Raw genomic sequence first — 25,497 nt, forward strand, 5'->3', positions numbered from 1 at the left:
GCTGAATGGTGAATAACTCATCTGACTCGAAAACTGGATATTCGCAGAAGACCGTATTCATTCTAAAGAACGAAATATTCAAACTCAGCCTGGCAGCGCCAGACCAAGTATGTTTAAAGTAGGGTAATGTCTCCTTTCTATTATTTGTTGTATTTGTTCTGCACTCGGGCCATCGTGGAAAATAAAAAGCATGAATACGTTTTTTGTTTTTATCCCAGCCTTTTTTCATATAAAGAATGGTGTCGTTCAATAAACAACAATAGCGTTCCATCGTTGTTCGTCACTAATATTCGATTGTTCTATTACATTTACAAAAGTGTAATTCAAAGGAACACTTCAGAGAAGATGAACTGTCTTGTTGCTCCTGTATAAAAGGGTTTGATTTTCTGTAAACATGGGACCCATAAGACGAATTATACCAGACTGGACAACATTTTTACCACAGCTGAAACAAACAATACAGGTATATTGTTAAAATATCTGTTCACTAATAGTTACTATAGTCTGCTTGAGTGTGTTGAAATTATATACTTTTATTCTACAGGAAAATGAGAATCAGGAGGTCCAGACCAAATCTATCGAGACTTGTGTAGATGAGGAACAAGAAGCTCCAACCTACTTGGATGCCTCTCCAAGCACACAGTTCCACTACACCTGCGCCCCCAACTACCTTCAGAGTGTGACCGTCTTCTCAGGCAGCAGTGGCACAACTGTGGTTGGCTTCCAATGGGGACACGCCCTGCTTAGGAGCAAGGTATGTAGCCCTGTGGGATTGATAGAAACACAGAAATCAGACACATATGCAGAGTGGTGACACTGAAGACTTGTATTTCGCTACCCTCTGGGGGGAACCTTCTCTGAACCTCCCTTTCTGTCTGTAGATGGACATGTGGGCAGACAATGGGAAGGGCCAGTTGAGGCACTATCTGAGTGTTCCCATGGAGAAGACGTACAGAGTCGAGCACCTCGTGTTTGTTCCAACCCAGCGTGTACTGGTGGGGGCCTGCAATGACATGCGTCTGAGGGTCTTCACTGACATCACCCAGAAGATGAGGGTGCTTTACCAAGCGCCCTGTCCTGCCATCGTGATCTGCATGCACTTCTGCCCAGAGACCAACCAGCTGCTGACTGGCAGCATGGGCCTCATTGCCTTCTGGGGCTTCAGGATCTCCCCGGACATTCCTCTGGGGCTGGTGAGGGTTCTGGACTGGAAGTGCTGCTCCCTGAGCAGGAACACCCTGGTGGGGGCCCTGGTGACCGAGCCCCAGACCTCCTCCGTCTACGCCCTCTGCAGCAACCGCATCAAGGCCTTCGAGCACACGGGCCAGAGGGAGCTGCTGCAGTTCAAGGGCTGCAGCCGAGGCCGGCTGCGGTGCATCGCCACCGACGGGGTGCAGAGGTACATCTACACGGGGGGCGCTTGCGGCTATGTGCAGATATGGAGCAGGGACATCGCCGGGATGCTGCATGAGTTCCGGGCCCACACCCACCCCGTGAGCTCCCTGCTGCTGCGCTCGGACACGGGCAGCTTTCTGACGGCCTGCACGGGCGGCTGGGTGAAGGAGTGGAGCTCTGCGGGAGACCTGCTGTTTAAACTGTACGTGGATGAGCCTGGAGGGGTTCGGAGCCTGCTACTGCTGGGGAAGGACTGCCTCCTGTGTCAGTCTCCCTCGTCCATGGTTGTCTGGCAGCTGCGCAGCCTGTACCGCCTCTACGCCGACACGGGCTGTGACTTGCAGACGATCCAGAGGGTGGAGTGTGGACGTGACAGGGCGCGGTTGCTATCGGTGACTGATTACGGAGTGGCAACACTCCTGTGCCCAGTCAGCGGGCAGCTGCTGATGCTGTCCTGGCCCCTCGCACACCTAGAAAACGCCCTGGGCTTTGCTTACAACCCCGGCAGGGAGGAGCTCTTCGTTGCCTACGGAGCACCGGAGGTCCTCGTGCTGGACACGTCTCAGAGTCCCTGTTCAGCTAAGCACCTCATCTGCACCTCCACGGACTACGACGACGGGGTGATGTGCGTCGAGGGAGTGCAGGTGGACGGGGCGGGGTGGCCCGGGGTCGGCTGCCTGGTGTTCAGCGGCCACCGCAGTGGGAAGCTGCAGTTGCTGTCCCCGGCTGAGCTGCACTGCCAGGTAGATCAAGCGCACTCAGGAGCCATAACCCAGAGCAGCAGCCTCCCAGGGCTCGTCCCCGTCCTGTGCTGCTATGGCACCGACAAACAGTTTAGCGTGTGGTCGGTCAGGCTGGAGACAGAAGGGGTGAGGCTGATCCTAAACAGCAGAGTGAGCTGTTGTTTCACCCCACTGCTCTCCCGCCTGCTCCCTGGCTGCGTGTGCGCCATCTCTCCCCACCATAACCTGCTGCTGCTCTCCCTGTCTGGAGGGGTGGACGTTGAGAGGGAGAGGAACCCTGCGGAGCCAGTCTGCTGCCTCGACTACTGTCCCCTCCTGGGTCTCCTGGCCTTGTGTGGTCCCGGTGGGAATGTGGAGATATGGGACTGTACAGGCAACATGCTGAGTGAGATGAGGCTGGGCTTGGCTGTGAGCCAGGTGTGCTTTGCCAACACAAGGGGGGACATCCTGGTCTGTTTCAGAGGCAGCATCTACCTCATCTCCAGCCTCCACTTCCTGCCCGTCAGGCTACTGAAGGCTTTGCTGGAGCAGGGCTCAGATGATGAGATCCCAGAGTACCCCATACCCTTCCTCCCCAAAGCTCCAGAGAGCTACGATGTCTCCAGGGTGCCCAGGATCCACCCTGGGTCTGAGGGGAACATGTCCATCGCCATCCCAACATCTTCAATGTTAGGGGAGGCGGCTCAGCCTCCCCTAACATTGAAGAGGAAACTGTCTCTGGTCACAAACTTAAACCTCACACCCAAAAGTGCAACACTCAGAGGTAAGTGTTACTGTAACCTCACAGCCACAAAGACTAACACTTAAGGTTCAGAACAAGAACATACAGTAAAGTATATGTAGGTTAAATGTGTTTTTTTATATATGTGATGTTCTACGTTAAATACAAAACAAGGTTAAGTTAAGTTGATCATTTAACGTGTTTATTTTGGCTGATAGTGGTGAAGTGGACTGCCCCTGCCAGAGGAAAAGAGGTGGTGGTGGAGGATGTAGCTGAATGTTATCCCATACAACAGGCTGATGTCTGGGATGATACTCCATCCATGGCTCAGGCTACAGAAACAGAACACAATGTCTTGGTGTGGCCTGTTGCCCCAGATGGATATCTTCCTAACTCAGTTCTTCGGGGTCAAGGTCAGAAGCAGGAGGAGTCTGCTCTGGTAGAACCTAATGTTCAAGCTTTTCAGTTGAAGCTCAGGGAGGAAAAGGATGTCGAAACGTCATCTCAGACATCAGACATTCTATATTTGCCCCAAGCTGCAAAAAGCATCCAGTATCTTCATTTCCCGTTGCCAAAAATTATTTGGAATGACCCAGTTACGGAGGAGTCGGAGCCTGAGGCTGAGCCTAAGGCTGAGCCTAAGGCTGAGCCTAAGGCTGAGCCTGAGCCTAAGGCTGAGCCTGAGCCTAAGCCTGAGGTTGAGGCTAAGGCTGAGGCGGATGTGATGGACATGCATGAGAATCTAAAGACAACACTCCAGACCCTTACAGACAACCTGCTGCAGGCAGACATTGACACCTTTGATAAGCACAGCCAGGCCCTGCAGGAGTTGTTCCAGTCTACCAGTGTGAACCCAGGACTGAAGCAGCTTGTCAAGAAGTTGTTACTGGACCAAGCTCACAGTGAGGTGCCCCAGTGGAAGCAGCTGCAGAACTGGAAGAACCTGGTCACCCTGAATCTCATCTGTGAAGGGGACCAGAGCTTGCTGGCGTTCCCACTGCTCAACCCAGATCCTGAGATGCGTGACCTGGCCCAAGACATCCTTAAAACGGTCTTCAACATCACAGACAAGACGACACTCCAAACAGAGCTTCAAAAGCACATGACGTGAGAGTCCTTCCTGTGCATAGGTCACCGTTCTGAATCCTGTTCCATCGAGCTCTTGATATTCTCTGAAAATCATTCATTTGTTTCTTTTCAGTCAGAAACAGATAAAGGAACTGCTGGACCAGCTGAATGAGGACTTGGAGGTTATAGTGGATGTGGACAGGAAGTCAGAGCCCAAAAAAACTAAAGAAAACCTGCCCCTGCCCCTCCCCCTGTCCCCTGCCACTCCGATCACATGTAAGTATAATAAAAAATATATATATTTAAGATAAATTAAAAAAAATCTGACAAATGGACGTCCCACATCTACAATCCTGGATTCTATTCCTCAACGTGCCTCTCAAAACCTAAATATTTTGCAGGCATGACACCCATTACTCAAGAGTTATCAGTTATCAGCATGCCGGTTCAAGATCAAGGTACCATATCCATTATATTAAACCAAGGTATGAACAATTTTAGCAGTGAAAACTGCAGTGCAAAGCAGTACATAGTCTTTGCTCATGACCGTTTATTTAGTTCTGTCAATTTCATTCCCTCCAGAAAAACCACAGCGGAAGGCAGACCTGCCCATTGTCAGACAGCCATCTGTCAAGGAATTACCTCATGTGGAGATGAAGAGGAGCAAAGTTATGGTCTCTAAACCAGAAGTACAAGTGAAGAAGAAACGCTCTTTCCTTCCACCTGTGTCTCCTTCCAGTGAAGCCAGACAACACGTCCACTTGAAGTCCTTTAATCTGCAGGCGACACAGAGGAGCGTCGTTGAGGTTAAGAAACAGGGAGCGCTGGTACGTGATGATCCTCTAATGTACCTTTACAGTAAGTCCCGAAGGCTCTCCGAAGCCCCTGCTTGCTCTACTGCCGTCCCTCGGTCTAAGAGTCCGTTGCTGCCAAGTGACATGGATCTGGGTTCCCCCGTGAGCCAGCAGGCGTCCTCCTCCCTCCTGACCCCGCTCGCTCCCTCACGTCACCCTGAATACTGCCGCATTCAGCCTCGCTGTGGCGAGGGGGACGCCAACTGGAGGGAGAGCCTCCGCAAGTTAGTCTCACTCTACGGCTTCCGCTCCAAGGGTGCCCCGCCTTCTTCCGCAGGGTATCAAGTGCCCCCCGTCTCTCTCGTTCCCTCGGAGGCCACGTCCCCAGTCCCCACAGCGCCCGAGGCCCCCTCCAGGCCGGCAGGACAAGGTGCGCTGGGTCAGAGGGTACTGCACAGGACCCAGCTGAGGGAGATGTGGGAGAAGACACCAACTCAGTTCCAGCACGAGGTCCCTCTCCCCTGGCAGCTGAGCAGCTACACCCTGTGCGCGCGGGGGAAGAGCAGGTACGGGAGGCTGGAGCTGGACTGGGTGCGGAGCCCGGAGGGAGACGTCCCAGCACGACACATACCAGCCTTCCCTTGTCTGACGCCTGCCTGCCAAGCACTTTGAGGACCACAGTCGTAAACACCAATTGAAGTGAAGAGAATATAATTACTTGGAATATATAACGTTTTTTTACACTACAGAAAGAAAATATATATATATATGCATTTTTACAGAAAGATTACTTTTGTTACCACTACAGTCCTTGCTGTAGTACCAGTTTCCAATTAATAAACCCTGGTTTTCTAATTATTCCGCCTATGTCCCTGTATGTGGTTCATTCTGGTGTGAAACATGGCACAAGAACAACTGTCTGGAGAAAGAAATGAGTTGGTCCACATTTTAATGGCATCCACTTTAACAGTCTGATCTAAGAAATGAATAAATTAACTACTCTCAACAGTACAATTTGAATCCAGAAAAGTCCTTTGATCCAGGCTCTTCAAAACTGATCAGCTTTCACTCTCAATGCTATGAGTATTAACACAAGTATGGTTGTACATGGGTGTCATCACATTGCCACATCTTTGTTGTATGATAAAATGGAAGGGAAAAAAATACTCTTACTGGAAGAAAAGAAAAAAAGAGCTCATTCTCAAATAAAAATGTATTTACATTTAAAGCCATTCGATTTCTGTACGAAAAATGACATGGGTTAAAGCACTGCGTCATATCTCTAGTCAGATGATACATGATGAGTAAAACTTGCGAGATGACTCAGGGAACCATGAAAATTTGTCTCTACAGCTACACAAACTCCCGTCTCGCTTACGTAGGGGAGCACAGACACAGCGTTCATTATCAAAACATGTCAGCTATGTTTCTTTCTGCAAAAAAAAAAAAAAAAAGGCAGTGTTTCATTTGTCTTCATCTTGGTTAATCTCCCAGCTAGCTGTGCTCATAGTCGACTTTGACCGTCACATACTGTACTGTAGGGCTGTCTGCCTTTTCCTTACACCTAACAGTTATTTACAGCGGTCCGAGTATTCCCAAAGGTCGCCACAGAAGTGAAGTCCCATGGTCTGCACATTAAACATGCACCCAGTGGAACAGGGCCAGAGCGTTTCAGACACGGTGCTGGTGGGGAGGCGTGGTTGGCACAGAAGGGTCCTTCTGTAATAAGACTGGGATTCAGGTGACAGGGAGCAAGCTGGACAGGATCTCGATGAGGTTGTCCAGCCCCCACAGGTAGCCGTCCTCACGGTTCCCCTCCACCCAGGGGGTGCGGTGGTCCAGGGTCAGAGGAGTTGGCAGTGGAACAGTCTTTCCAAAATCAATCATCCAGACCCCCACCTTCCCCGTACCATCATGCACAAACAGCAGGGAGCTGCCCACAACCTGGAGACACACTAGTGTTAGTGCCTAAAGCTACGGTACAGTACATTTTTAAAGCAGCATCATTCGTAAAAGACTCTTCTACACAAACATCTTACTTCATAGGTTCTGAAGAAGTCCGAGGTCTCCAAAACCATACAAAGTTCCTTCAGCCGTTTCAGATAACCCCTCTGACAGCAGACAGGAGGAAGGAATTACAAGTATTTTTGTGAGAAAAGGGAGACTTGATAGAAAGGATGAGCATTTGATGGAGAACACAAATTGACAGAAATCACTCACCACGATTTGGATATTACAATCTACGAAGTCCTTCAACGCTTCCATCACCTGCTCCCTGCTCTTGGTCCTTTTGAAGTTTGTGTTGCACACCCCCTCGGTTTTCTTCAAACGGATGTGAAATGGTTTATGGTCAATTATACTGTGGCTGCCTTTGTCTTAGGTCCACAACACTGCAGCACTTTACTCATTTAATTTCGCTCTTTATTTTAGAAGACGACAAAGTACTTCAAAGTTGACTTGAAATCACTTTCTCAATTCGATTTTGGTTCCAATTTCATCCACTTTGGCTCCTCTCATAGTACTTTAGCCAAAGAATTAGAGTGGATTGAAGGATACACCAGAGTACATCTCTTATCACTGTTTGTGTGTGTATTCATTTTGCATGCAAGAGTGCATGTCGTAGTTCATACCTTGACCCCTTCGATGCGGAAGCCCAGGGTAGTTGTGGAACTCAGGGTCTCCCGCCACTGCATGTACCTGGTCTTCAGCACGGCCTGCTGGGCTCGCTCCTGGGCCGTGGGGGCCTCTGGATCCACGGCCACCATCTTCTCAAACATGTCCTTACGGGGCTGCGGGCGCTCCCGCGCCTTCAGAAGCTCCTCCTCCAGGTACGTCCTGGGAGATCACACACTTTACACACACACACACACACACGTCGACGCTGACGCGTGCGGGCCTCCTCCGTCACGCCCACGCTCGCTCACTCACCGGCTGCCCATCTTGCAGTCCATGATGGAGGGCGAGTTGAAATGCGTCAGCAGGTCGTCCATCATGTTGTAGTCCTGCTCGGCCCGCTGCACCACCCCATGGTAGGCTGGTACGAAGGGCCTCAGGGCGTCCTCCATCAGCCGCTGCAGGCAGCGCTGCTCCCCCTCACAGAAGCGCTTCAGCAGCATGCCACAGTCCCCTGCATGGAAGCTTCCTGCGACACAGGACATGCATTGAAAAAGGGATGTTCATATGCGTTGAACACATTTGCCGAGCGCGTGTCCGTCCTTTATGAGACCACACATGACATTCGCGGCACGACACCTGCTGTTTGAGGGAAGCCATGACGTCGAGCAGAGTAAAACCACCCACCTGCATGTCCAACCACTTGTACCCATTGTTGTGGTTTCTTGTGCTGCACTGAGAGGGCATGCAGGTTCCCTGTGGTTTTGGGTTTCTTCCATGTGGTGTTCTGCGTGAAGAAAGAGAGAGAGAGCAAAGGTGCCGAACATTACACCACAGAGCCCCATTCTTAACATACATGAATAACATACCCTCTCTCTCTCTCTCTCTCTCTCTCTCTCTCTCTCTCTCTCTCTCTCTCTCTCTCTCTCTCTCTCTCTCTCTCGCTCTCACACACAGGTCATGTTCCTTGGCTGCTCTCCTGGGACATAACCAATAGACAGAATCTCAGACTTCAGACTTCGTCACACAACTTGCGACCTGTAAGTGAGCGTCTCCATGGAGACGGCTATAGACTAGCAGATCGAGCAGAGACATGTCGGGGAGAGGTCGGGCTCTAGTCTTGTGCAACAGCTGCTCATATTCATCAAACATTTACAGGCTGGGCTTGTTTTGCACAAAAGTGGTTGTGAAAAGCTTGGACAACACCCACCAAACCTCAAAGTCATGCAGTGGGCAGTTATGAGATCCACTCCCAGTACAAATATAACATATATATTCCAGTTAAATAGGATGTGATACACAATTGATATTTCTTAACTAAGATCTGACAGACCTTGGGACCTTTGGCATGAATGATGGATATTTGTGTCACATGTCCATCTGTGCATCAGCATTTCAGGATGACACTATACACTGGTCTAGACGGGTTTGGACACGATTTCACCATTGCTTTCGTCTCTAACAGGATCAGGTCATATGGTATGGGCCCTGTAGCCCAACATTCTCCCACATAATGAACTCACCCGATGGGGTTCATCTACACAAGCAGATACATTTGTCACGTGAATGTGATTTTCATAGTTACTGCTTGCACCATCCTCCTCGTAATCCTCGAAAGACGAGGTGGGCGACAGTATAGATGAGGAAGCGTTCGACAGTTTCCTGAGTAGTGACGAGGCAGGCGAGCCCCCGAACCCACTGTCCGAGCACACCGATTCTTCCTCGGGATGGGAGCCAACGGAGAGTCCGCCAACTCTCATGGCCTTCAGTTCAATACGGCACGGGCTCAACTCACGAGTGACAACTAACTGTGGAACATGTTCACGTGCGTTTTCGCAAACACAGATGATAGCCCCATTATAGTTGTTTGAGTCTGGTTTTTCCTCTGTCGACCAAACTGCCGGATCCGCAAATGCACCGGAGCAACTGACTTCATTCTCTCCCATGCTCCTCGAAGCTGTCGCTACTGGCGTTTTGGTCATTCTCATGTGTCACTAGAAAGTCCCGTTGTTAAATGCCACTGATGCAATTTAGCTTGTTCCAAAAATCCACTGGTACGGCGCGTTACCACTTTACTAGCAAGCCTGAAAGAAAACAATAACCTGGCTGATCTCAGCAACTCCTGCCCCTTCCACCAAACCCCTGGGCCGTTCGAATAATCAGGAACAGATTTCCTGAGTAACCATCCATATACTTCACTCAGCCAATTATATTTCTCGAAATGCGAGTCTACATCAAAATGATGTCATTTATGACAAGAAGCTAGCTAGTCCAACCCCAAAAAACCCCGGAGCTGCGTTGACGGAGCTGTGTGTGTGATGCGGCGGCCTGTACACATTTTCTTTCACCACACGGGGGTGCTAGTAAGCACTTTGTCGTGATAGTGACAAACGAGGAAGAAGTTACCATGGGACACAGGAAGTAAATAAATATCAGAGGGAGATCTACCAGGATCAGCTGAAGAGAGTGTGTAGCAGCAGATATGTTAAAATAAGATGGTTGGAATTTAACCTTAATCTAAAGATCATATTGACGGTACAGCATTATGTGTCGATTATTCTCAAAGACTTCTGTTACACAGTTTATCTAATTGAAACAGTACTGGTCTAGTTACAAAGCTTATATCCTTACAGACACCAGGGACAGCTTGCTATCTTACTAAGTGGATTAACCAGGCGAGCTACAAGACTGTAGCATGCTAAGCTGTATGTTGAAATGCATTTAAGTCCTTTTTGAATGCAGTTATTTAGTTTTTCAACATTCCAGAATCAACTGGTGGTCAACTGGATGTTGGATAGGATGCAGGTATTGAGTAATTTCTATCAAGCTCACCTATTCCATTGGTATTAAGGGGAGTCACAACAAGTCAGTAATGCCTCCTCCGGATGCTCCAGGTTCTCACCATTGGCCCCTGTCTGAGCTACTTGGTCAGCGGAGGCTGTTAGGGTTTACCATTTTGCTGGCATGGCTTGTCCTTTTCCATCTGCTGGTGAATGTGTGGCTGCTCTGCATCTTCACCAGTCTCTTGGTGGTCCTTGGAGGTTGGCTAGGGATCCGTGCTGCCCTCGACGCAAACAGCCTGCTCCACCTCGAACACTTCGTCCCCATGGGAAGGCTCCAGTCGGCCCTGCACTCCCCTGAGAGCGAGTGGAGGCTGGACCACGAGATCCACAACGCGGTCCACAAGGCGGTTCGGGACTTTGTCTCCTCGTGGTACCGCACCCTGGTGTTTGAGGAGGGGGGGGAGTTTGAGCAGGAGGTCCAGGATGCCATGCTGGAGTCTGTGATGGAGCTGAAGGAACGAGCCCTGCGCGTGGACAGGAAAGCCCTTGTACAGAAGGCCCTGGAGCTATGTGGCTGCCACTTGCAGAGCTACATGACAGCCAGGGAAACGCAGGCGGAGGCTAACAAGCTCCAGAGAGAACGTAGCAGCCTGTGGGAGCTGTACAGCAAGGCAGACGCCCCCCACCCTGCCCTGAGCAGCCCGGCTACAGAGCTCAGCTACGCCAGGGCTGTGGTGAACCTCCTCCTCCATGTTCTAGTCCCGTCCCCTCACCTGGAGACCAGGACGGGACGCTACATGGTGGGGGAGCTCGTCACCTGCAACGTGTTGCTGCCTCTTGTCAGCAGGGTGTCGGATCCAGACTGGCTGAACCTGACCATTGTGGAAATCTTCACCAAGTCACGAGAGCGACCGGGGCAAGAAGAGCTCTCTGGGACTCTGTATAAAAGCCAGACCAGGCACGAGTCCTGGGCCACCTGTTGCTCAGACTCAACAACCTTAGATGAACAAGACACCCCCAGCAAGAGTCATTTTGACCTGGCAGGCGTTTCCTATGACGCCAATCCTCACGAGTCATTCTATATGTCGCAAGGTTTGAAAGAAGAGGCTCTGCAGGACAGCATGGTGAGTCTGGTCAGCTCTGGTAAAGGAGACAGCTGCTCCGCGGGGCTCCTCAGTCCCTGCCAAGCCAACTGCTTTTATCAACAGACAGACTCAGACCAGGAATCCCACTTACTGGATTCCAAGAAGCACTCCTTCGACTCCCTTCTCCGCATGGACTCTGAGGAGGACCAGGCAGACAGCTACTGCGAGTGCACTTCGTCCACAAACTTCTGCAGTGTGCTGGGTTTTGAGGATGACCTGTCTGGATGTTTTGGTCCCCTGAGGGCCCTTGGGACCAGGGTGACCGTGCCCGAGGAGCCTCACTGGCCGGCCGGCATGGCGGAGGATCTACCTGCGGTCTGCGCTGCAGGGGGCCTGGGCCTGACCCCCTTTAGCTTCGAGCCCCCGATCAGCCTAGATGGACCTGCCACCATCCAGAACCTGCGCATCTCTGGTACTGTCACTGCCAAGGAGCACCGTGGTACTGGTAACCACCCCTATACCCTCTACACTGTGAAGGTAACATTTCAATCAACGCACAAATGCATTTACACCCACATACAGTCTGTTTAAAATAGGCTGTTAACTGTTTGACTTGGACAGTTGGACTAAGTGTACCGTTACAGCATGCAACGTAAGAATTTAAATATTAACAATGATTCTGTTGTGTTCCTCAGTATGAAACCCTTGTTGATGCCGAATGCCTGGGCGCTCTGCAGCCTGTTGCCTACCACACAGTGAATAGGCGCTACAGTGAATTCCTCAACCTGCAAACTCGGCTGGAGGTGAAGCCTGATCTGAGGAAGATGATAAAGAGCAAAGGTCCTACCTTCAGCATGGATACCATTGATGTACAAAGTAATTGAGATGCAGCCTGTGGAATCAAATCTCACCAACTTCTACATTTCAGATATCAAAGGCCCCAAGAAGCTTTTTCCTGACCTCTCATTTGGAAACGCAGATCTTGAGAAGGTGGAAGTTCGGAAGAGCCAGCTGGATACATTTCTTAAAGTAGGATGTAACTAATTTATTTTTTCACTAGCAAGAGTATTAAAGAATTCATTTGTTACAATATAATTTGGCTGTCAGCTGTCTAATCCTTGTTTGGGTTTACAGCAACTGAGCACCATCCCAGAGACAGCCAACAGCGAGGAGATGCAGGAGTTCCTGGCTCTCAATACCGATGCCAGCACAGCTTTTGAGAAGAAGCCCTTTGTCATGTCAAGACTTGACAAGGTGAGCTACAACTAGGCAGTACAGTTTAACAGGTCAATGACAAGATATGCTTTGTAAGAAACCCCTCTGTGGCATGGTTGCTGTTGTAGATGGTGGGGAATGCTTTAGACACCCTGAAGACCGCCTTCCCTCGCTCTGACCCCCTGAGCCCCTCTGACGACCTGGATGGAGACAGCAGCTCTGAGAGCAGAGTTCCCCCAGACAGCAGGAAACCCAGGTGAGAACATGTCTCAGTTTTTTTTTTTATGTACACTGCTCCCGTTGATTGTAAGTTGCCGGCACCACATTACAGTGGAGAGTGTTTGAGCGTTCAGCCTACAGTGTTTGTTATTTTTGATGTGTCAGGTCACGGCTCAGGTTCTCCAGTAAGATCGCTCCGTCTCTCAACATACCTGACCTGCAGCCCAAAGTGACCTACTCCTTCAGCGAAGACAGCACTGTAAGTTATTAAGTTACTGCAATTTATTAACGGCGGGCCCTAAACACATTATGATATCGCAGACAATATGCATTTACCTCGAGGACAATTGCTCCTCATGTTCCATTATCTGTAAAGAAGATCACCTATTTCTACAGAGCTCATTGATGTGTTTTGTTCAACAGCCCTCCTTATCCCTGTGCCTGTGCTGCGTCATTGCAGGTGTTCAACGGCTTATCCCTGTCTGGCCTGGAGAGCTTTGTTGGAGAGCAGGAGAGGCTCTTGAGCTGGCCTCCCGGGGCCGCGCCCGGGGAGGCCAGGAGGGCCAGCCAGCCGCCCGGGGCAGACCGGAGGGGAGGTGGGAGCTGGGAGAGGAAACCTCGGGGGACAGGTAAAGCTCACCTACGCAGAAAGGTTTGCTACACCCTGCAGGACAATGAGTCTGTGGAGAATCATGCCTTCACAACGGTAGTCTCTCGATCGTGTTTAGTGAGAGTGTGTGGGGTGCAATTGGGGTGTGAGAAGCTGCCGCTTTTCCACTGGATGGCAGTAGTGCCTCACTGTTCCATGCTCGAGCTCTCATCTGGGCTTTGGTTGATGGCTCGTGGTTTTTATTGATCATCTGATATATTGCTATTGTTGCACTGTCCCTGGCAGCTGAGGTGTGGTTACTGTGCACTGTGCCGTACTTTCGACATGAACCATTTGTATGTCGCTTTGCATAAAACTAATAAAAGGGGAATGTATCGTGCAGACCTTTGTGTTGCGTGTGTGTGTGTTCCAGACACAGCCGTGGCAGATGTGGCCCTGAACATCCTGTGCCTGCTGATGAGGAACCAGTGGAGCTGGCTGTGTACCGAGAACATCCAGAAGACCATCAGGCTGCTGTTCGGAACCTTCATCGAGAGGTAACACCCTTCGGAGCGCATCTCCTCTACCCTTCCATACAGGCCAGATGAACAGCTGGGGGTCAGTGTGCACTTCCCTCTGGTGTTCTGAGGCCAATACGGTTTAGTGACTTTGTGATTTTGTTTGTCTATGCAGTCAGTAAAATAACATACATGAAGGTGAACTATAGATTGTGTAAAGTAAGTAGTTTGCACACAAAAAACGACTTAACTCTCTGTCGTGACCAGAGCAAGTCTTGTCAGTCGGGACTAGTTGGTTTCCTAATGGATCCAGTGTGGACTGAGGTCCTGTCTCCTGATGGATCCAGTGTGGACTGAGGTCCTGTCTCCTGATGGATCCAGTGTGGACTGAGGTCCTGTCTCCTCATGCATCCAGTGTGGACTGAGGTCCTGTCTCCTCATGCATCCAGTGTGGACTGAGGTCCTGTCTCCTGATGGATCCAGTGTGGACTGAGGTCCTGTCTCCTCATGCATCCAGTGTGGACTGAGGTCCTGTCTCCTGATGGATCCAGTGTGGACTGAGGTCCTGTCTCCTCATGCATCCAGTGTGGACTGAGGTCCTGTCTCCTGATGGATCCAGTGTGGACTGAGGTCCTGTCTCCTCATGCATCCAGTGTGGACTGAGGTCCTGTCTCCTCATGGATCCAGTGTGGACTGAGGTCCTGTCTCCTGATGGATCCTGATGGGTCTTCCGTTATTTCCCTTCAAGACATACAGTGGGCCTTTGACGTATTTCCAGGGATGGTTTCGTGAGATGACAAGTAAGAGGTTTTCAACAGTAGAGTAATGCATGATACGTATCTGAAATTCCATAAGATTCTGTCCAAAAACTAAAAGGATCCCATTGAATGGAAGTGATTAAACAATGGATTTGATCTTTTAGTTTTGTTTCACAACAAATGTGTTTGGACACAGTGTTCTGTACATTAATTATATAGGCATGTTTTGTTTTAGAACATAATTTGGTTAAATGCTGTTATGAAATGTTCCTTTATTAATTTTATTCCGGAGCTTTCTTAATAACTTGTCAAATTGCCTGCAATTATTGAAGAGTTGAATGGTTTGGCCGTGCCAGTGAAAATATAATCTGTCTATGAAGTCATCACAGATTGCATTATGAGAAAAAGGGACAGCCAAGTGTTTGTCAAGAAAGCTGTGTTTTACAAACCTTACAGCTGAATGGAAAACCTTATAAATCTGCTTTCCAACACTGTTCACAGAGGCCTCAATTATGTATTGCTGCATGTCATACAGCATAATGCTTCCAGCAGGGAAGCTCTTCCCTCAGAGACATAACCTGCCAGTCCAGAGGGAGAGCTCCTCCCTCAGGACCTCTCTTCAGTAGAGGTGTCTCCTTGTATAATGCAGGTAGTCATACCCGACCAGCATGTGGTGGAGCTTGGTTCCTTCTCCACTAAACTCGCCAACACTAATATTTGTTTGCACGCACAGTGAGCAATTTTTCACTCAGCCACACTCTCACTTGATACCCTGACGCTATGGCTCCTCGCTCACTGAGACCTAGGGTTTGGCTTCATATAGTAAAGTGGTGCCCCCGGTTAAAGCCTCTTTGTTACATGGATACTCTTAATCTTGTATTTTTTGCCCGAGAAGCTGTAAAACCTGGTATTTTGATTGAGGAACATACATATTTTATGTGCTTAGTTACCCTGGTTAGTACTGAAATGTGTTGTTTTAATGATGCAAGAACTATATGCATCATAAAAACAAAATAATGTGATATTTTGAATGTTTCTGTGTAATCCGTCTACCTTTTAGCCGGCAGCGTTTTAACGATCTTAATTGTAAACAGTTTTTTGGGGCCCCACATGTTAACAAAACATCTACCCTGTAGAAGTGCTGTTGGGGTTTCAGCCTCTGGTGCCCTGGGTAGAGTCTTTGGTGCCCTGGGTAGGGTCTCTGGTGCCCTGGGTAGAGCCTCTGGTGCCCTGGGTAGGGTCTCTGGTGCCCTGGGTAGGGTCTCTGGTGCCCTGGGTAGAGTCTTTGGTGCCCTGGGTAGGGTCTCTGGTGCCCTGGGTAGGGTCTCTGGTGCCCTGGGTAGAGCCTCTGGTGCCCTGGGTAGGGTCTCTGGTGCCCTGGGTAGAGCCTCTGGTGCCCTGGGTATGGTCTCTGGTGCCCTGGGTAGGGTCTCTGGTGCCCTGGGTAGGGTCTGGTGCCCTGGGTAGGGTCTCTGGTGCCCTGGGTGAGAGCTGAGAAAGAGGGAAGGGGTCTGGCCATCTCCACGGCTGTGGCCACAGGCCTCTCCAGTCTTCTGCAGTCCTGGGCCGAGGGTACATTCATCGGGACCACAGTGTTGACAGTAGGCTCAAAACATAAGCCTGACAAAATGGTGGTTACTCTATTTTCTCTGTGTGATGTAGTTGTTTGTTTTCTGAGTAGAATAATTATAGACAACCTATTTTGTGTTTACTCTGTCTGGGGAAGGATCTCATAACACAAAGTTATGGTCGTAATTGATAGTGAGATGATGACCTGGTCTTTAAAAAGCCTCCCAGGTTCTGCTTATTAAAAGGTGCCTGGGCACAGAATGTTCTGAATCTGTATTTATACTCACACAGTGCTTGGGTTTGGACTGGGTCATGAGGTGTGTGGACCTCTCTGTGAATGACCACCGGGAAGGGAATTGGTTTGTGTAATTCCATTTGGCAGGATGCAACAAGGGTGTGAGGCCTGATATGACCCTGTCGTATCTCTAGATAGAATAAACTCACAACCTTGAGGACCCCGTGTGTTGCACAAAAGAGCCACAGTAAATTAACAGGCTGCCTTTGTTAAAGGGAGCACTTTTCCCTAATAGGGACTTGTTTCCACGCGCTCTGTCTAGTGCAGCATGCCTGTCATCCATATAAAAGACGGTATATGACTTGTCTAGATCCACAGGGGAATAGTACTCCTTGGCTCCACCTCCACTGAGGATTTACAGTTTGGGAAGTTTCTCAACATCCAGTCATAAAGAGCTAAAGAATGACGTCAAAGTCTGAAAGATTCTGGACATATTTAGTGATATGGAGTGTCAAGCTTTGACCTCTTCCTGCCATGTTTAGAGTTGAGACACTTACTGGCCAGAAACACTGAATCAATGGAATGACATGTTAAATCATTTCAAAGGCTCCACCACTTTCGTTTCAATAAAGACTATCAACTAAAACATCTTTCATTAGTGAGTGATGAAGGGACGGGAAAGGGAAGAGGGTTCCACGTTGACTTGCTGCATGCTGGACCCAGGTCAACGTATGACCTGAGTTCTTGAGTTATTTAAGTGCTTTTACACATTGGAAACCTTTTGCTCTGGACAATACTCCTCGTTGTGGAATGCTGTATCGGTTTGAAAATGTTCGGTCTCTCTGTCTCTCTGTCTCTCTGTCTCTCTCTCTCTCTCTCTCTCTCTCTCTCTCTCTCTCTCTCTCTCTCTCTCTCTCTCTCTCTCTCTCTCTCTCTCTCTCTCTCTCAAACACACACACACACACATACTTACACCCCTATAAAATTACTGCTCCCAAAACAGAGATTTTTCACCTTTAGTGTGCAGATTTATGTGATTCCAGGACACACAAGCCTATACTGTGCACAAGGCCTAGCAGGTGCTGGGAGCGAGCGCAGCCAGAGCACCGCTACACTTCGATGCATACTTTGGCATTGCGGCTGTGGAACAGTTCTAAGGAGACATGTTACACAATGCCTCCGATCTGTTTAATGTCTGCACACACACTGCGGTGTTTCATCCCTCTGTGTACACACTGTACTTTGCCTAAATGGAACAAGCTACTGACCCAGCATGGGCAGCGCACGTGGCCACCCATACCCCCCCTCCCCCTCCCTCCCCCCTCCCCCCTCCTTCCTAACTAGACTTGGAGAAAAAGAAATAAGATGAGCTCAGCGTGGTCTCGTGAGATACACACAGGTGTATTTTATTAATGTGACCTCAGCTTTTATCTTAGGTGTTCCTCTTTAAGACCTCATCTAGATGAACTCGGTGTGGTGTTAAGTGTCTATACATGCCCCAATGTGACCCCACCTCAGGCCACGATAGTAAACACCAGACACATGATGTCAGATGCCTAGTCGACACCAGTCCACGGTTAATATGGTTATGTTCCCGAAAAAATTTGGTACAGAAACCTGACTCGGGGAGGGGTAATATTAGGAACGTTTGCAGTAAACGCTCTCACCGTAAACTGTCAATGACGTGAAGTCAGTTAATGTGTCTTTGAAAATGCACCCCTATCAGCTACTCCCGGAACTGAAAGCTGCCCCAGCTGTAGTGTACGTGTTCTCTGACCTCTCTCTCTCTCTCACCTCTCTGTCTCCTCTCTCTGTCTTCACATCACCAGACCACAACCAAATTACGGTTTATTTCTGCCTTGACCCCTGTCTCCCAGAGAGCAGTTGGACGAGACAGGTTCACACCAAGGCCACGGTCAGGTTCTTTTTCCCCCTAAATTGGTAGCAGCAGTGCCCTTTGCTGTTTGGCCTTGCGGTTTGGCCTGTGCTTAATGACCAGACATTTTTACAGCGAGTGAGTGAGTGATTGTCCTCTCTCTAATCACCCCGCGGTTCTGTTCCTGACAGAACCGTGGACGGCGGGGGAGTTGAAGGCCTGTGAGCTGGGCTCACTGCTGGAACAGGAAGCCTGTGTTTATTCCGTACACACTGACATGTGGCAGGCAGGTGCTCCATTGTCTGGGGTAGGGAGTTCTGTTCTGGATGCTGTGAAGATGATCAGCTGCTCGGAGGCAAAGATGCCTGTTAGCTGGAGGCACGCTAGGCTAGGCCTCGTGCCCAAGGGGGCTGGGCTATTAGGAGGTGAATATGATGATGGCGGCTGTGTGAAAGTGGGCTCGAGCACAGCCTGTTAACCAGGCCGTGTGAGCTGTTGTTGTGTGCAGGAGAGTGCTGCGTCAGATCTCCTGGCCTTGCTGTTCTGCCAGTAGTAGTTACCAGACTGGCTGGATAGGTTGTAAAGATGTTGGGAGATTCTCTCTGGAAAATCTCTTATACTGCTGCCTGTAAATCACGCATAAAACCCAAGAAGGTTTGTTTGGAGTTGTGTGTCCTGTAGGAGTGTGTTTTATTAGATACAGAGTATTTGGATGGGCGGCTTTGGTTGGATGAGCTGTCATCATCAGAGCAGCTGTTCCCCCCTGCAGTCAAGCCTAGCTTTGGGAAGTGGCGTGTCCTGCCCGCAGTGTCATTTACTACCACCAGGAGGCAGCATATGCCTATACCAGCACCAAGCCCAGATCTCACAGGACAGGCAGGATGGACATTCTAGAATAGAAGGCCCCTGGACAAGGAATATAAGGCACATGGAGACATTTTTATTTCATATTTTAAATGTTTTCTTTATTCATTGACTTGTGTTTATGTATCACATTAGTTAAAATATACAAAGGCACCATTGCACTGTTGTTCTCAGACCGTATGACAGGGTTTGGCATTTGGTTCTAGTTGTGTGAGATGAGCAGGTGGTTTGAGTCAGTCAGCAGCAGCATAATAGGAACCTGCAGGGCTCCTTTGATAAGGTTGGGAATGAGGCCTTTGCGTCATTGACCTGATCCTTTGGTGCCAAAGGCCAGAGCACACAAACGGACACTTGCATTGCTTTGACTCTTTCATAGATTGTTTGTAACTATCTGGCCTGTTCCGCTGTGTGCGGGCAGCCCTGGCAGGGGACAGACACCACCGTGAGGCCAGACCAGTGCTGTTGGGAAAAAGCTGTGATCCGTAACACAGGCCTGTGTCTATTCACACTCCCAGCAGGAGGGAGGCAGAGGAATCAGCCCTGCCAGCAGACAGACACACACACACACACACACACACACACACACACACAGAGACAGACACACACACACACCGCTGCAATAATAGTTTCCATCTTTACTGTACCGACTGATGTAACAGTGTGATAAGCCTCGGCTTGGTGAATTTCATTTAGATTCTAGTGATGTATGTGAGTGTTTTTCTTCCTAGCCTGAGGAGCAGATCACATTTACACAATGAAGCTCTTTTATTATGAAGAAATTAAAATAACGGTTTACAAAAGTGTAAACATTTTGTAAAAGGTTACACTTTAGCATACTGGACTCTGTCGCAATATTACATAATAACAAGGTATGTCACCGGGAAGTTTGTCTGCAATTTAGTTAACTGATAAACGAAAATGTCACATATGATGAGAGGATAGATAATATCTGACTTCTGGTTGTAATGATTCCTTAAAATCAGTCTTATATAACCAAGATTTTTCTAGAAAGACAGTTGGGAAAGACATTCTTGTTTTATATGATTGGCATTGAAATGTGTCTATGGGCCAAAATAAATAAAAAGGTTATTTCTGGTATCTAAGGGCCTCTCAATTTATGACCTGCATTGGTATAGAAACCCTAGAGCCTTGTCATGTACAACACATTTAATATAATCTACGCTTAGATAAGAATGTGCCACACAGTTCAGTGTTAGTTGTGTTTTTCTGACGATTTAGACCTTCCATCTGTTCAAGACTGGAGACTGAAGGCTTTAGCACACTGTCAGGCAAGAAGCCTTCTGTGCTTAAGACGGTCAACTAGAACATTTGTTCTTGGCTTTAGGCACAGGTGTTTGTACTTACTGTACAGATAGAAGAACAGCATAAAATAGATGGCCAGTACTATCCAGATATGTACCGAGTGGACAGGACAGGACACAGCAGGGCTCACAAAACATAAAAAAGGCGACCCATAAAGCATAATGCAGTGTCACTGACGAGATGACATCTAGCTAGCATGAGTTGGTAGCCGTGAGGGACTGGGGGTAATATTACGAAAGCAGAGCCGTGTGCAGGTGAGGCCTGGAACATTCTGAGAAATCCGATTTCTGAGAAGTAAAGATGCTTGCTGTGTGTCTAGTCTGTTGGAGGGTGTTCTGTTTCCCAGCCCTGTTGCTCTACCACACACCCCTCAACCCGAGCAGCAGGCTCCCAATTGCTCCGCTCCCAAACTCTTGGGTCACTAAAATAAACACTCACTGCCAATGGCGAGATGCTAGCTACTATTTCTATTCTGGAAACAATTCCAGCCACCTATGCACCCATCCTCCCCAGCTGCAGCTGCAAGTGTTTATACATGTCGTTCACAGCTAGTCATGTTTTGATCTTCAACCAATCAACCGTCGCCGTTATCATGTGGTCTTAATGAGCCCACGGTGCTGCTGATGATGTAGAGGGTATGATGTAGAAGGTAGATGACAGCTGCCTTAGGTCAGGCACCTGTGCTAATGCTTTGCTAGACTTTTGAACCAACCTACAATAGCCATGGTTGGCCTCTGAACCTACCTACCACTGCCACTGCCATCTAGGTTCCTAAACCTAGGTGCTCTGGCAGACTAACAGCTTCTCCTCCTGGGACCGATGGCAACGTGGCTTCATATCGGCCAGTTGACAGCCTCTACTGTAACCGCTTGGACCAGCCTCAACGCCCCTCCGACTTTCAAGAACGGGCCATGGAAAGAACAGTAGAGTGTGGAGTCTGAGAGAGACGGGCTGCCTTCCACCAGAGCAGCTGCAGCCCGTAGCCTCTCTTACGGCCCAAAGACCAGGAAGTCAAAACAGCTGAAACATGTAATTAGATCCGACACTCAAGGAGCGGGAACAATAGGGCAGCTAGTGTGGGGGAAACGTGATTGAAGGAGACATCAGCTTTTCTTTTTTTTTTTTTTCAACACTCAAATGGTTTTCGTGGATTTCTTTTTTGCGTTACATAACCGCATCTGTAATGCGTTACTTTACTTTTCATTGGTCTTGTCTTCCTTCTATCTGAAATGATGGATTGTGAATCTAAGGTCTTGCATAATCTTTGAAGGGGGGGGAAAAACAGAGTAAGGATTAAACGGTTGCACCGTTCTGTGTATGCAACTATATTTTTGGGGCACTAAATTGGATTTATGGCTTTAATGTGGTTTTTGGGTCTTTGTTCTAGTCCGGGCATCCGGTAGTTTCCGTCCACATTCTTGGACAGAAGCCTCTTACACATTGTTCTGGGACTCTTGAGCTACACTTAATGTATTCACTAAAGTGTAAATCCTCGCTTTTACCATGGTTTATAGAGCATTAAGGGAAAGATTGAAAACATTTAGCTAGTTTAGCAAAAATAATTGCTATATGTGCAAAATCTTGCCATGCTGCTTCTAGCTTTATTCAACCTGGCTTAGGTCGCTTTTCTGGTGACTGATGCAACAATACTTTCACAATCATCCGTTTCACTATGCTGCATATCATTTTCAGCTCAGCTTTCAAATTATTTTAACTCGGCACATGTGTGCTTGATCAGACGACTTTTTGTTTTTGTGTAGTAGTTGCCACATTTTGTTGCCGGGAGTTTCAGACAATCGTGTTTCAGCCGTCTCTCTCTCCTTGTGCATCGCTCAGGTGGCTGGATGTGGGCGTGGCCCACCTGACCAGCGCCCCCTGCTGGGTGATCTACCTGCAGGTGATGCAGGAGGCAGTGTGGCCCGGGGGAACTCTCCCCGCCCAGCCCCGCTCAGACCGCAGCCCCGCTCAGAGGGAGGAGACCAAACAGCAGTGTCTCAACTGTCTCCTGCAGCTGCTTCCAGGTCAGTTCATCGAGACAGGGGCATTGCAAACACAAACAAATTGGGTCTGTGTTGCTTGGTTGACACTGTTTTCCTAACCTGTGTTCCCGCCTGAGCTCAGAGTTCATCACTGACATGCTGGGGACAGAGAAGTACAGACAGAGCTTGGAGACAGTGCTGGACTCTCTGCAGGACTCCCACATCAACAAGTAAGTGTCGTCCCCCCCCCCCCCCCAGTCACAGACACGTGTGTGAGATGTAACGTGTGCCTTCCCGCACGGCCTTCTGGGCCGAGCGGGAAACGGAACCTTCCGCACCGAGCTGTGATCTGATCCGAGTCAACGTGTCGGCCCGGCTCTGTGGTCCTGCGCAGGCACCTCGTCTACTGCGTCTGTGACCTGCTGCTGGAGTTCCTGATCCCCGAGTCTTCCGAGGAGGACTTCCAGAGGTCTCTCCTGCACAGCCTGTCTGGGGACGTGGAGAGGGTGTCCGCCTCAGCGTGAGTGGGTGTGACCTGACAGCTCTCCCTCCTTTCACCCCAACATCCTCTTGGCAACCCCCTTATTTTAGAGTCTCTTTTGTCCGGAGTTCTTTCATTAAACGATAGACGAAGCATGCACACCTGGTTCAGGGCTAAGCATTGGGGTCATAATATGGCTTTTGTGTCCAGCACTTGTTAAAGGATTTACTCTATCCCAGCAGTCCCTCTGATATATCCTTCAACTAACCCACACCCCCCCCCCCCCCCCCATCCCCGCCAATGTGGACTTTCTCATCACCGTGGTGACCAGGGCCCTGCCTGCTGGGTTCATCATAATGGGGCTAGGAGTTTACTGGAAGTGCTGCTGACGTCAGTATCGACCCTCCTCTCAGACGATGAGAACTGAATCAGAAGTTGGAATTGCTAGAGGGATAAAGGCTGACATTGAATGTAATATTTAAACTCAGTAATGTTGATAATGTTATTGGTTGTATTTTTATATAGAATATTATTTCTTCATGTATTTATGTATTTATTTATAGTATTATGAAGGCACATTAGTGCTTATCTGAACATATTTGATACATTGAAGGTGAAAGTGCTGTCGTTTTGGTACAGTATGACAGCCTGATTAATGTAAAAACCTGATGTTGAAATAAGTTAATAAGTTGTAAATTAATACTTGATATTCATACTGTGAATATGAATACAATTAAATAAATCAAAATATACTTGAGGATTTTGGATTGACAGTTTTACTACCAGAGTAAGCCTGCTGTACATGCAGGCTGCTGCAGTGCTGTTACATCAGAAGGCACATCTCTGTTCTCAGGCTTTCTACAGTGTTTTACTTCATTTTACTAGCCTGTAATTCATCTATTTTGGTAAACAAAAGCAGTGGTGAGTATTCTACAGCCACCTAGTTGTAGGAGATGAATGGCCAGAAGGTAAAGTTGTGTGCAGACATAACAGAAACCCATCTCTGTGTTATTATTAATAAGGTTAAACCAAATGTGTCAGGCAACTAGTTCATACTTTTGGCCTCTAAAAGTGGTTTTACCTAATTCCTCCTGGATGAACTCTGCTTGTGTTAACTGTTAATGCTTGCTTTTGATCATACAACATGGTTGGAGTGCATCTGTTTTGATACACTGTCAAGACTGGAGACGTTTCCACAATTACGCACATTCTTCTTCCTTCAGATTGTTATTACTACTTTGACTACCTGTCTTTAGGCTGAGCACTGATTTGTCAGATCAGTGACAAGCTAAATGAGACATTTAACCTTTCCCAGAACTGGTTTCTATCTCTAAGAAAAACAGAGCAGTGTACAGTCCCACTCGTGACTCCTAATGGTCCTCAGAATGTCTCCATAACTTCACTCCTCCATCAAGACCCAAAAGTCTGTTGTGGCTCCCCAGTTTCCACGGCGTCTGGCTTGAATAGTTTGGAGCCCACATTGGATGTAGTCGTGGCTGTCTGTCAAGCTGGGGAGACAAGCCAGCGCTATGAGATAATCAAATGGAACCGAATTAGGCTTTATTGTATAATCATTCTTATATGGATAGTTCTAAAATGCCTTGGAAAGTAATCCAATTCAGCTGTTGTCATCCGCTTGATTACTTTGATTCATTTCCTATGACTGTGTGTATTACACATACCAAAACATACACACTTTACAGTCTGTACAAACACTATGCTGTTAATATCATCTTCATGGTAAACAGTGTTTTGAATTGAGCTATTACATCATCGAATAGCCAAATCAAGATGAATAAAACCCAGATAATATTAAAATTGTTCCTTTCTTCGGAATTCCACACTCAGATCTACTATAGAAAAGCAAGATTATTAAAGCATGCAATTGGATAAAAGGTCGTCCGAAGCGATGTTTTCTCACTTAAATGCTGCCAAAGCACACTGATTGGATCAGGGTGGTATGAACTACACGAGTCCTCAGAGGAAGCCGGGCTGATGGAGATAACAGGCCTCCCTCGCGGTGGTTGGCATGGCAATCAGAAGACAGTGTTGTTTTAGGACATACTGGCAGCTTGGAGACTACATGCCTGTCACGTTTCTGCAGAGTCTAAGTCAAGTCAATCATTCGGATTACAGCATGAACGCACTTGTGCTTTAATGTTGGCCCATGTTATTGACTCTTCTCTCTATGATGCCTATTTGGTTAGCAAATGTCCCGATACAAGCACTTGACTCCTTTTTCAATTACCGTAGTGCTTCTGCACCTCGATAATCATAAAAACAGTCTCAAAACTCTCTCTATAACAATATATAACAAAACTCTAATGCAGGCTGACATGGTATGAAACTCAAGGCCTGTGGTATACGTACAGATCATCACTCCTGCATTTTCGAGCAGACTAGATCATCAGGAGCCTTTGCTAATCATGGATATGGTCATTTGCTGTACAGGAATGTCATGCTCCTCTGACTGCAGACAGACTCCAAGGATTCATTCCACAGACAGCGGTAGCAGATTCCAGAAGGTTTTCCGAACAATTAGGGGATTTAATCAAGAGCAGAGACTGTGATGACTTTACCATTTCCACAGTGATGACGATAATGATGATTAGATGACAATCACCATCAGATGTAGTGCCATGGATACCAACCTAATTTACGGTATGGGA

At 48.3% G+C, this 25,497-nt stretch overlaps 3 protein-coding genes across 4 annotated transcripts; 2 read left to right on the forward strand and 1 right to left on the reverse strand.

Moving 5' to 3' along the window:
• Window positions 1-5: 5 nt before the first annotated feature.
• On the forward strand, window positions 6-5,393 carry LOC134040043 (WD repeat-containing protein 87-like). The gene is made up of 7 exons (XM_062486268.1): window positions 6-107; window positions 545-754; window positions 882-2,901; window positions 3,078-3,966; window positions 4,061-4,203; window positions 4,329-4,385; window positions 4,510-5,393. Exons 1-7 carry the CDS (start codon window positions 6-8, stop codon window positions 5,391-5,393), a joined length of 4,305 nt encoding a protein of 1,434 aa, XP_062342252.1.
• Window positions 5,394-5,653: 260 nt separating this feature from the next.
• itpkca (inositol-trisphosphate 3-kinase Ca) lies at window positions 5,654-9,653 on the reverse strand. Its single transcript, XM_062484961.1, has 7 exons — window positions 8,858-9,653; window positions 8,022-8,121; window positions 7,650-7,863; window positions 7,352-7,556; window positions 6,942-7,043; window positions 6,761-6,832; window positions 5,654-6,665 (listed from the first exon to the last, which is right to left on the reverse strand). The coding sequence occupies exons 1-7, from the start codon at window positions 9,320-9,322 to the stop codon at window positions 6,459-6,461; spliced, it is 1,365 nt and encodes a 454-aa protein (XP_062340945.1). The 5' UTR covers window positions 9,323-9,653; the 3' UTR covers window positions 5,654-6,458.
• Window positions 9,654-9,903: 250 nt separating this feature from the next.
• Window positions 9,904-24,624, forward strand: snx19a (sorting nexin 19a). Of its 2 annotated transcripts, XR_009932756.1 has the most exons (12): window positions 9,904-11,739; window positions 11,898-12,042; window positions 12,131-12,231; window positions 12,337-12,456; window positions 12,546-12,673; window positions 12,802-12,895; window positions 13,097-13,265; window positions 13,659-13,782; window positions 22,205-22,389; window positions 22,490-22,577; window positions 22,742-23,299; window positions 23,354-24,624. XR_009932756.1 is itself a non-coding variant. In XM_062484960.1 (11 exons), the coding sequence occupies exons 1-11, from the start codon at window positions 10,207-10,209 to the stop codon at window positions 22,869-22,871; spliced, it is 2,817 nt and encodes a 938-aa protein (XP_062340944.1). In that variant the 5' UTR covers window positions 9,904-10,206; the 3' UTR covers window positions 22,872-24,624. The 2 variants fall into 2 exon arrangements, 1 of the variants encoding a protein (XP_062340944.1); XM_062484960.1 differs by having other exon boundaries at window positions 22,742-24,624.
• The last annotated feature ends 873 nt before the right edge of the window (window positions 24,625-25,497 follow it).

Source organism: Osmerus eperlanus, chromosome 19 (assembly GCF_963692335.1).
Source record: "Osmerus eperlanus chromosome 19, fOsmEpe2.1, whole genome shotgun sequence".
Lineage (NCBI taxonomy): Eukaryota > Metazoa > Chordata > Actinopteri > Osmeriformes > Osmeridae > Osmerus > Osmerus eperlanus.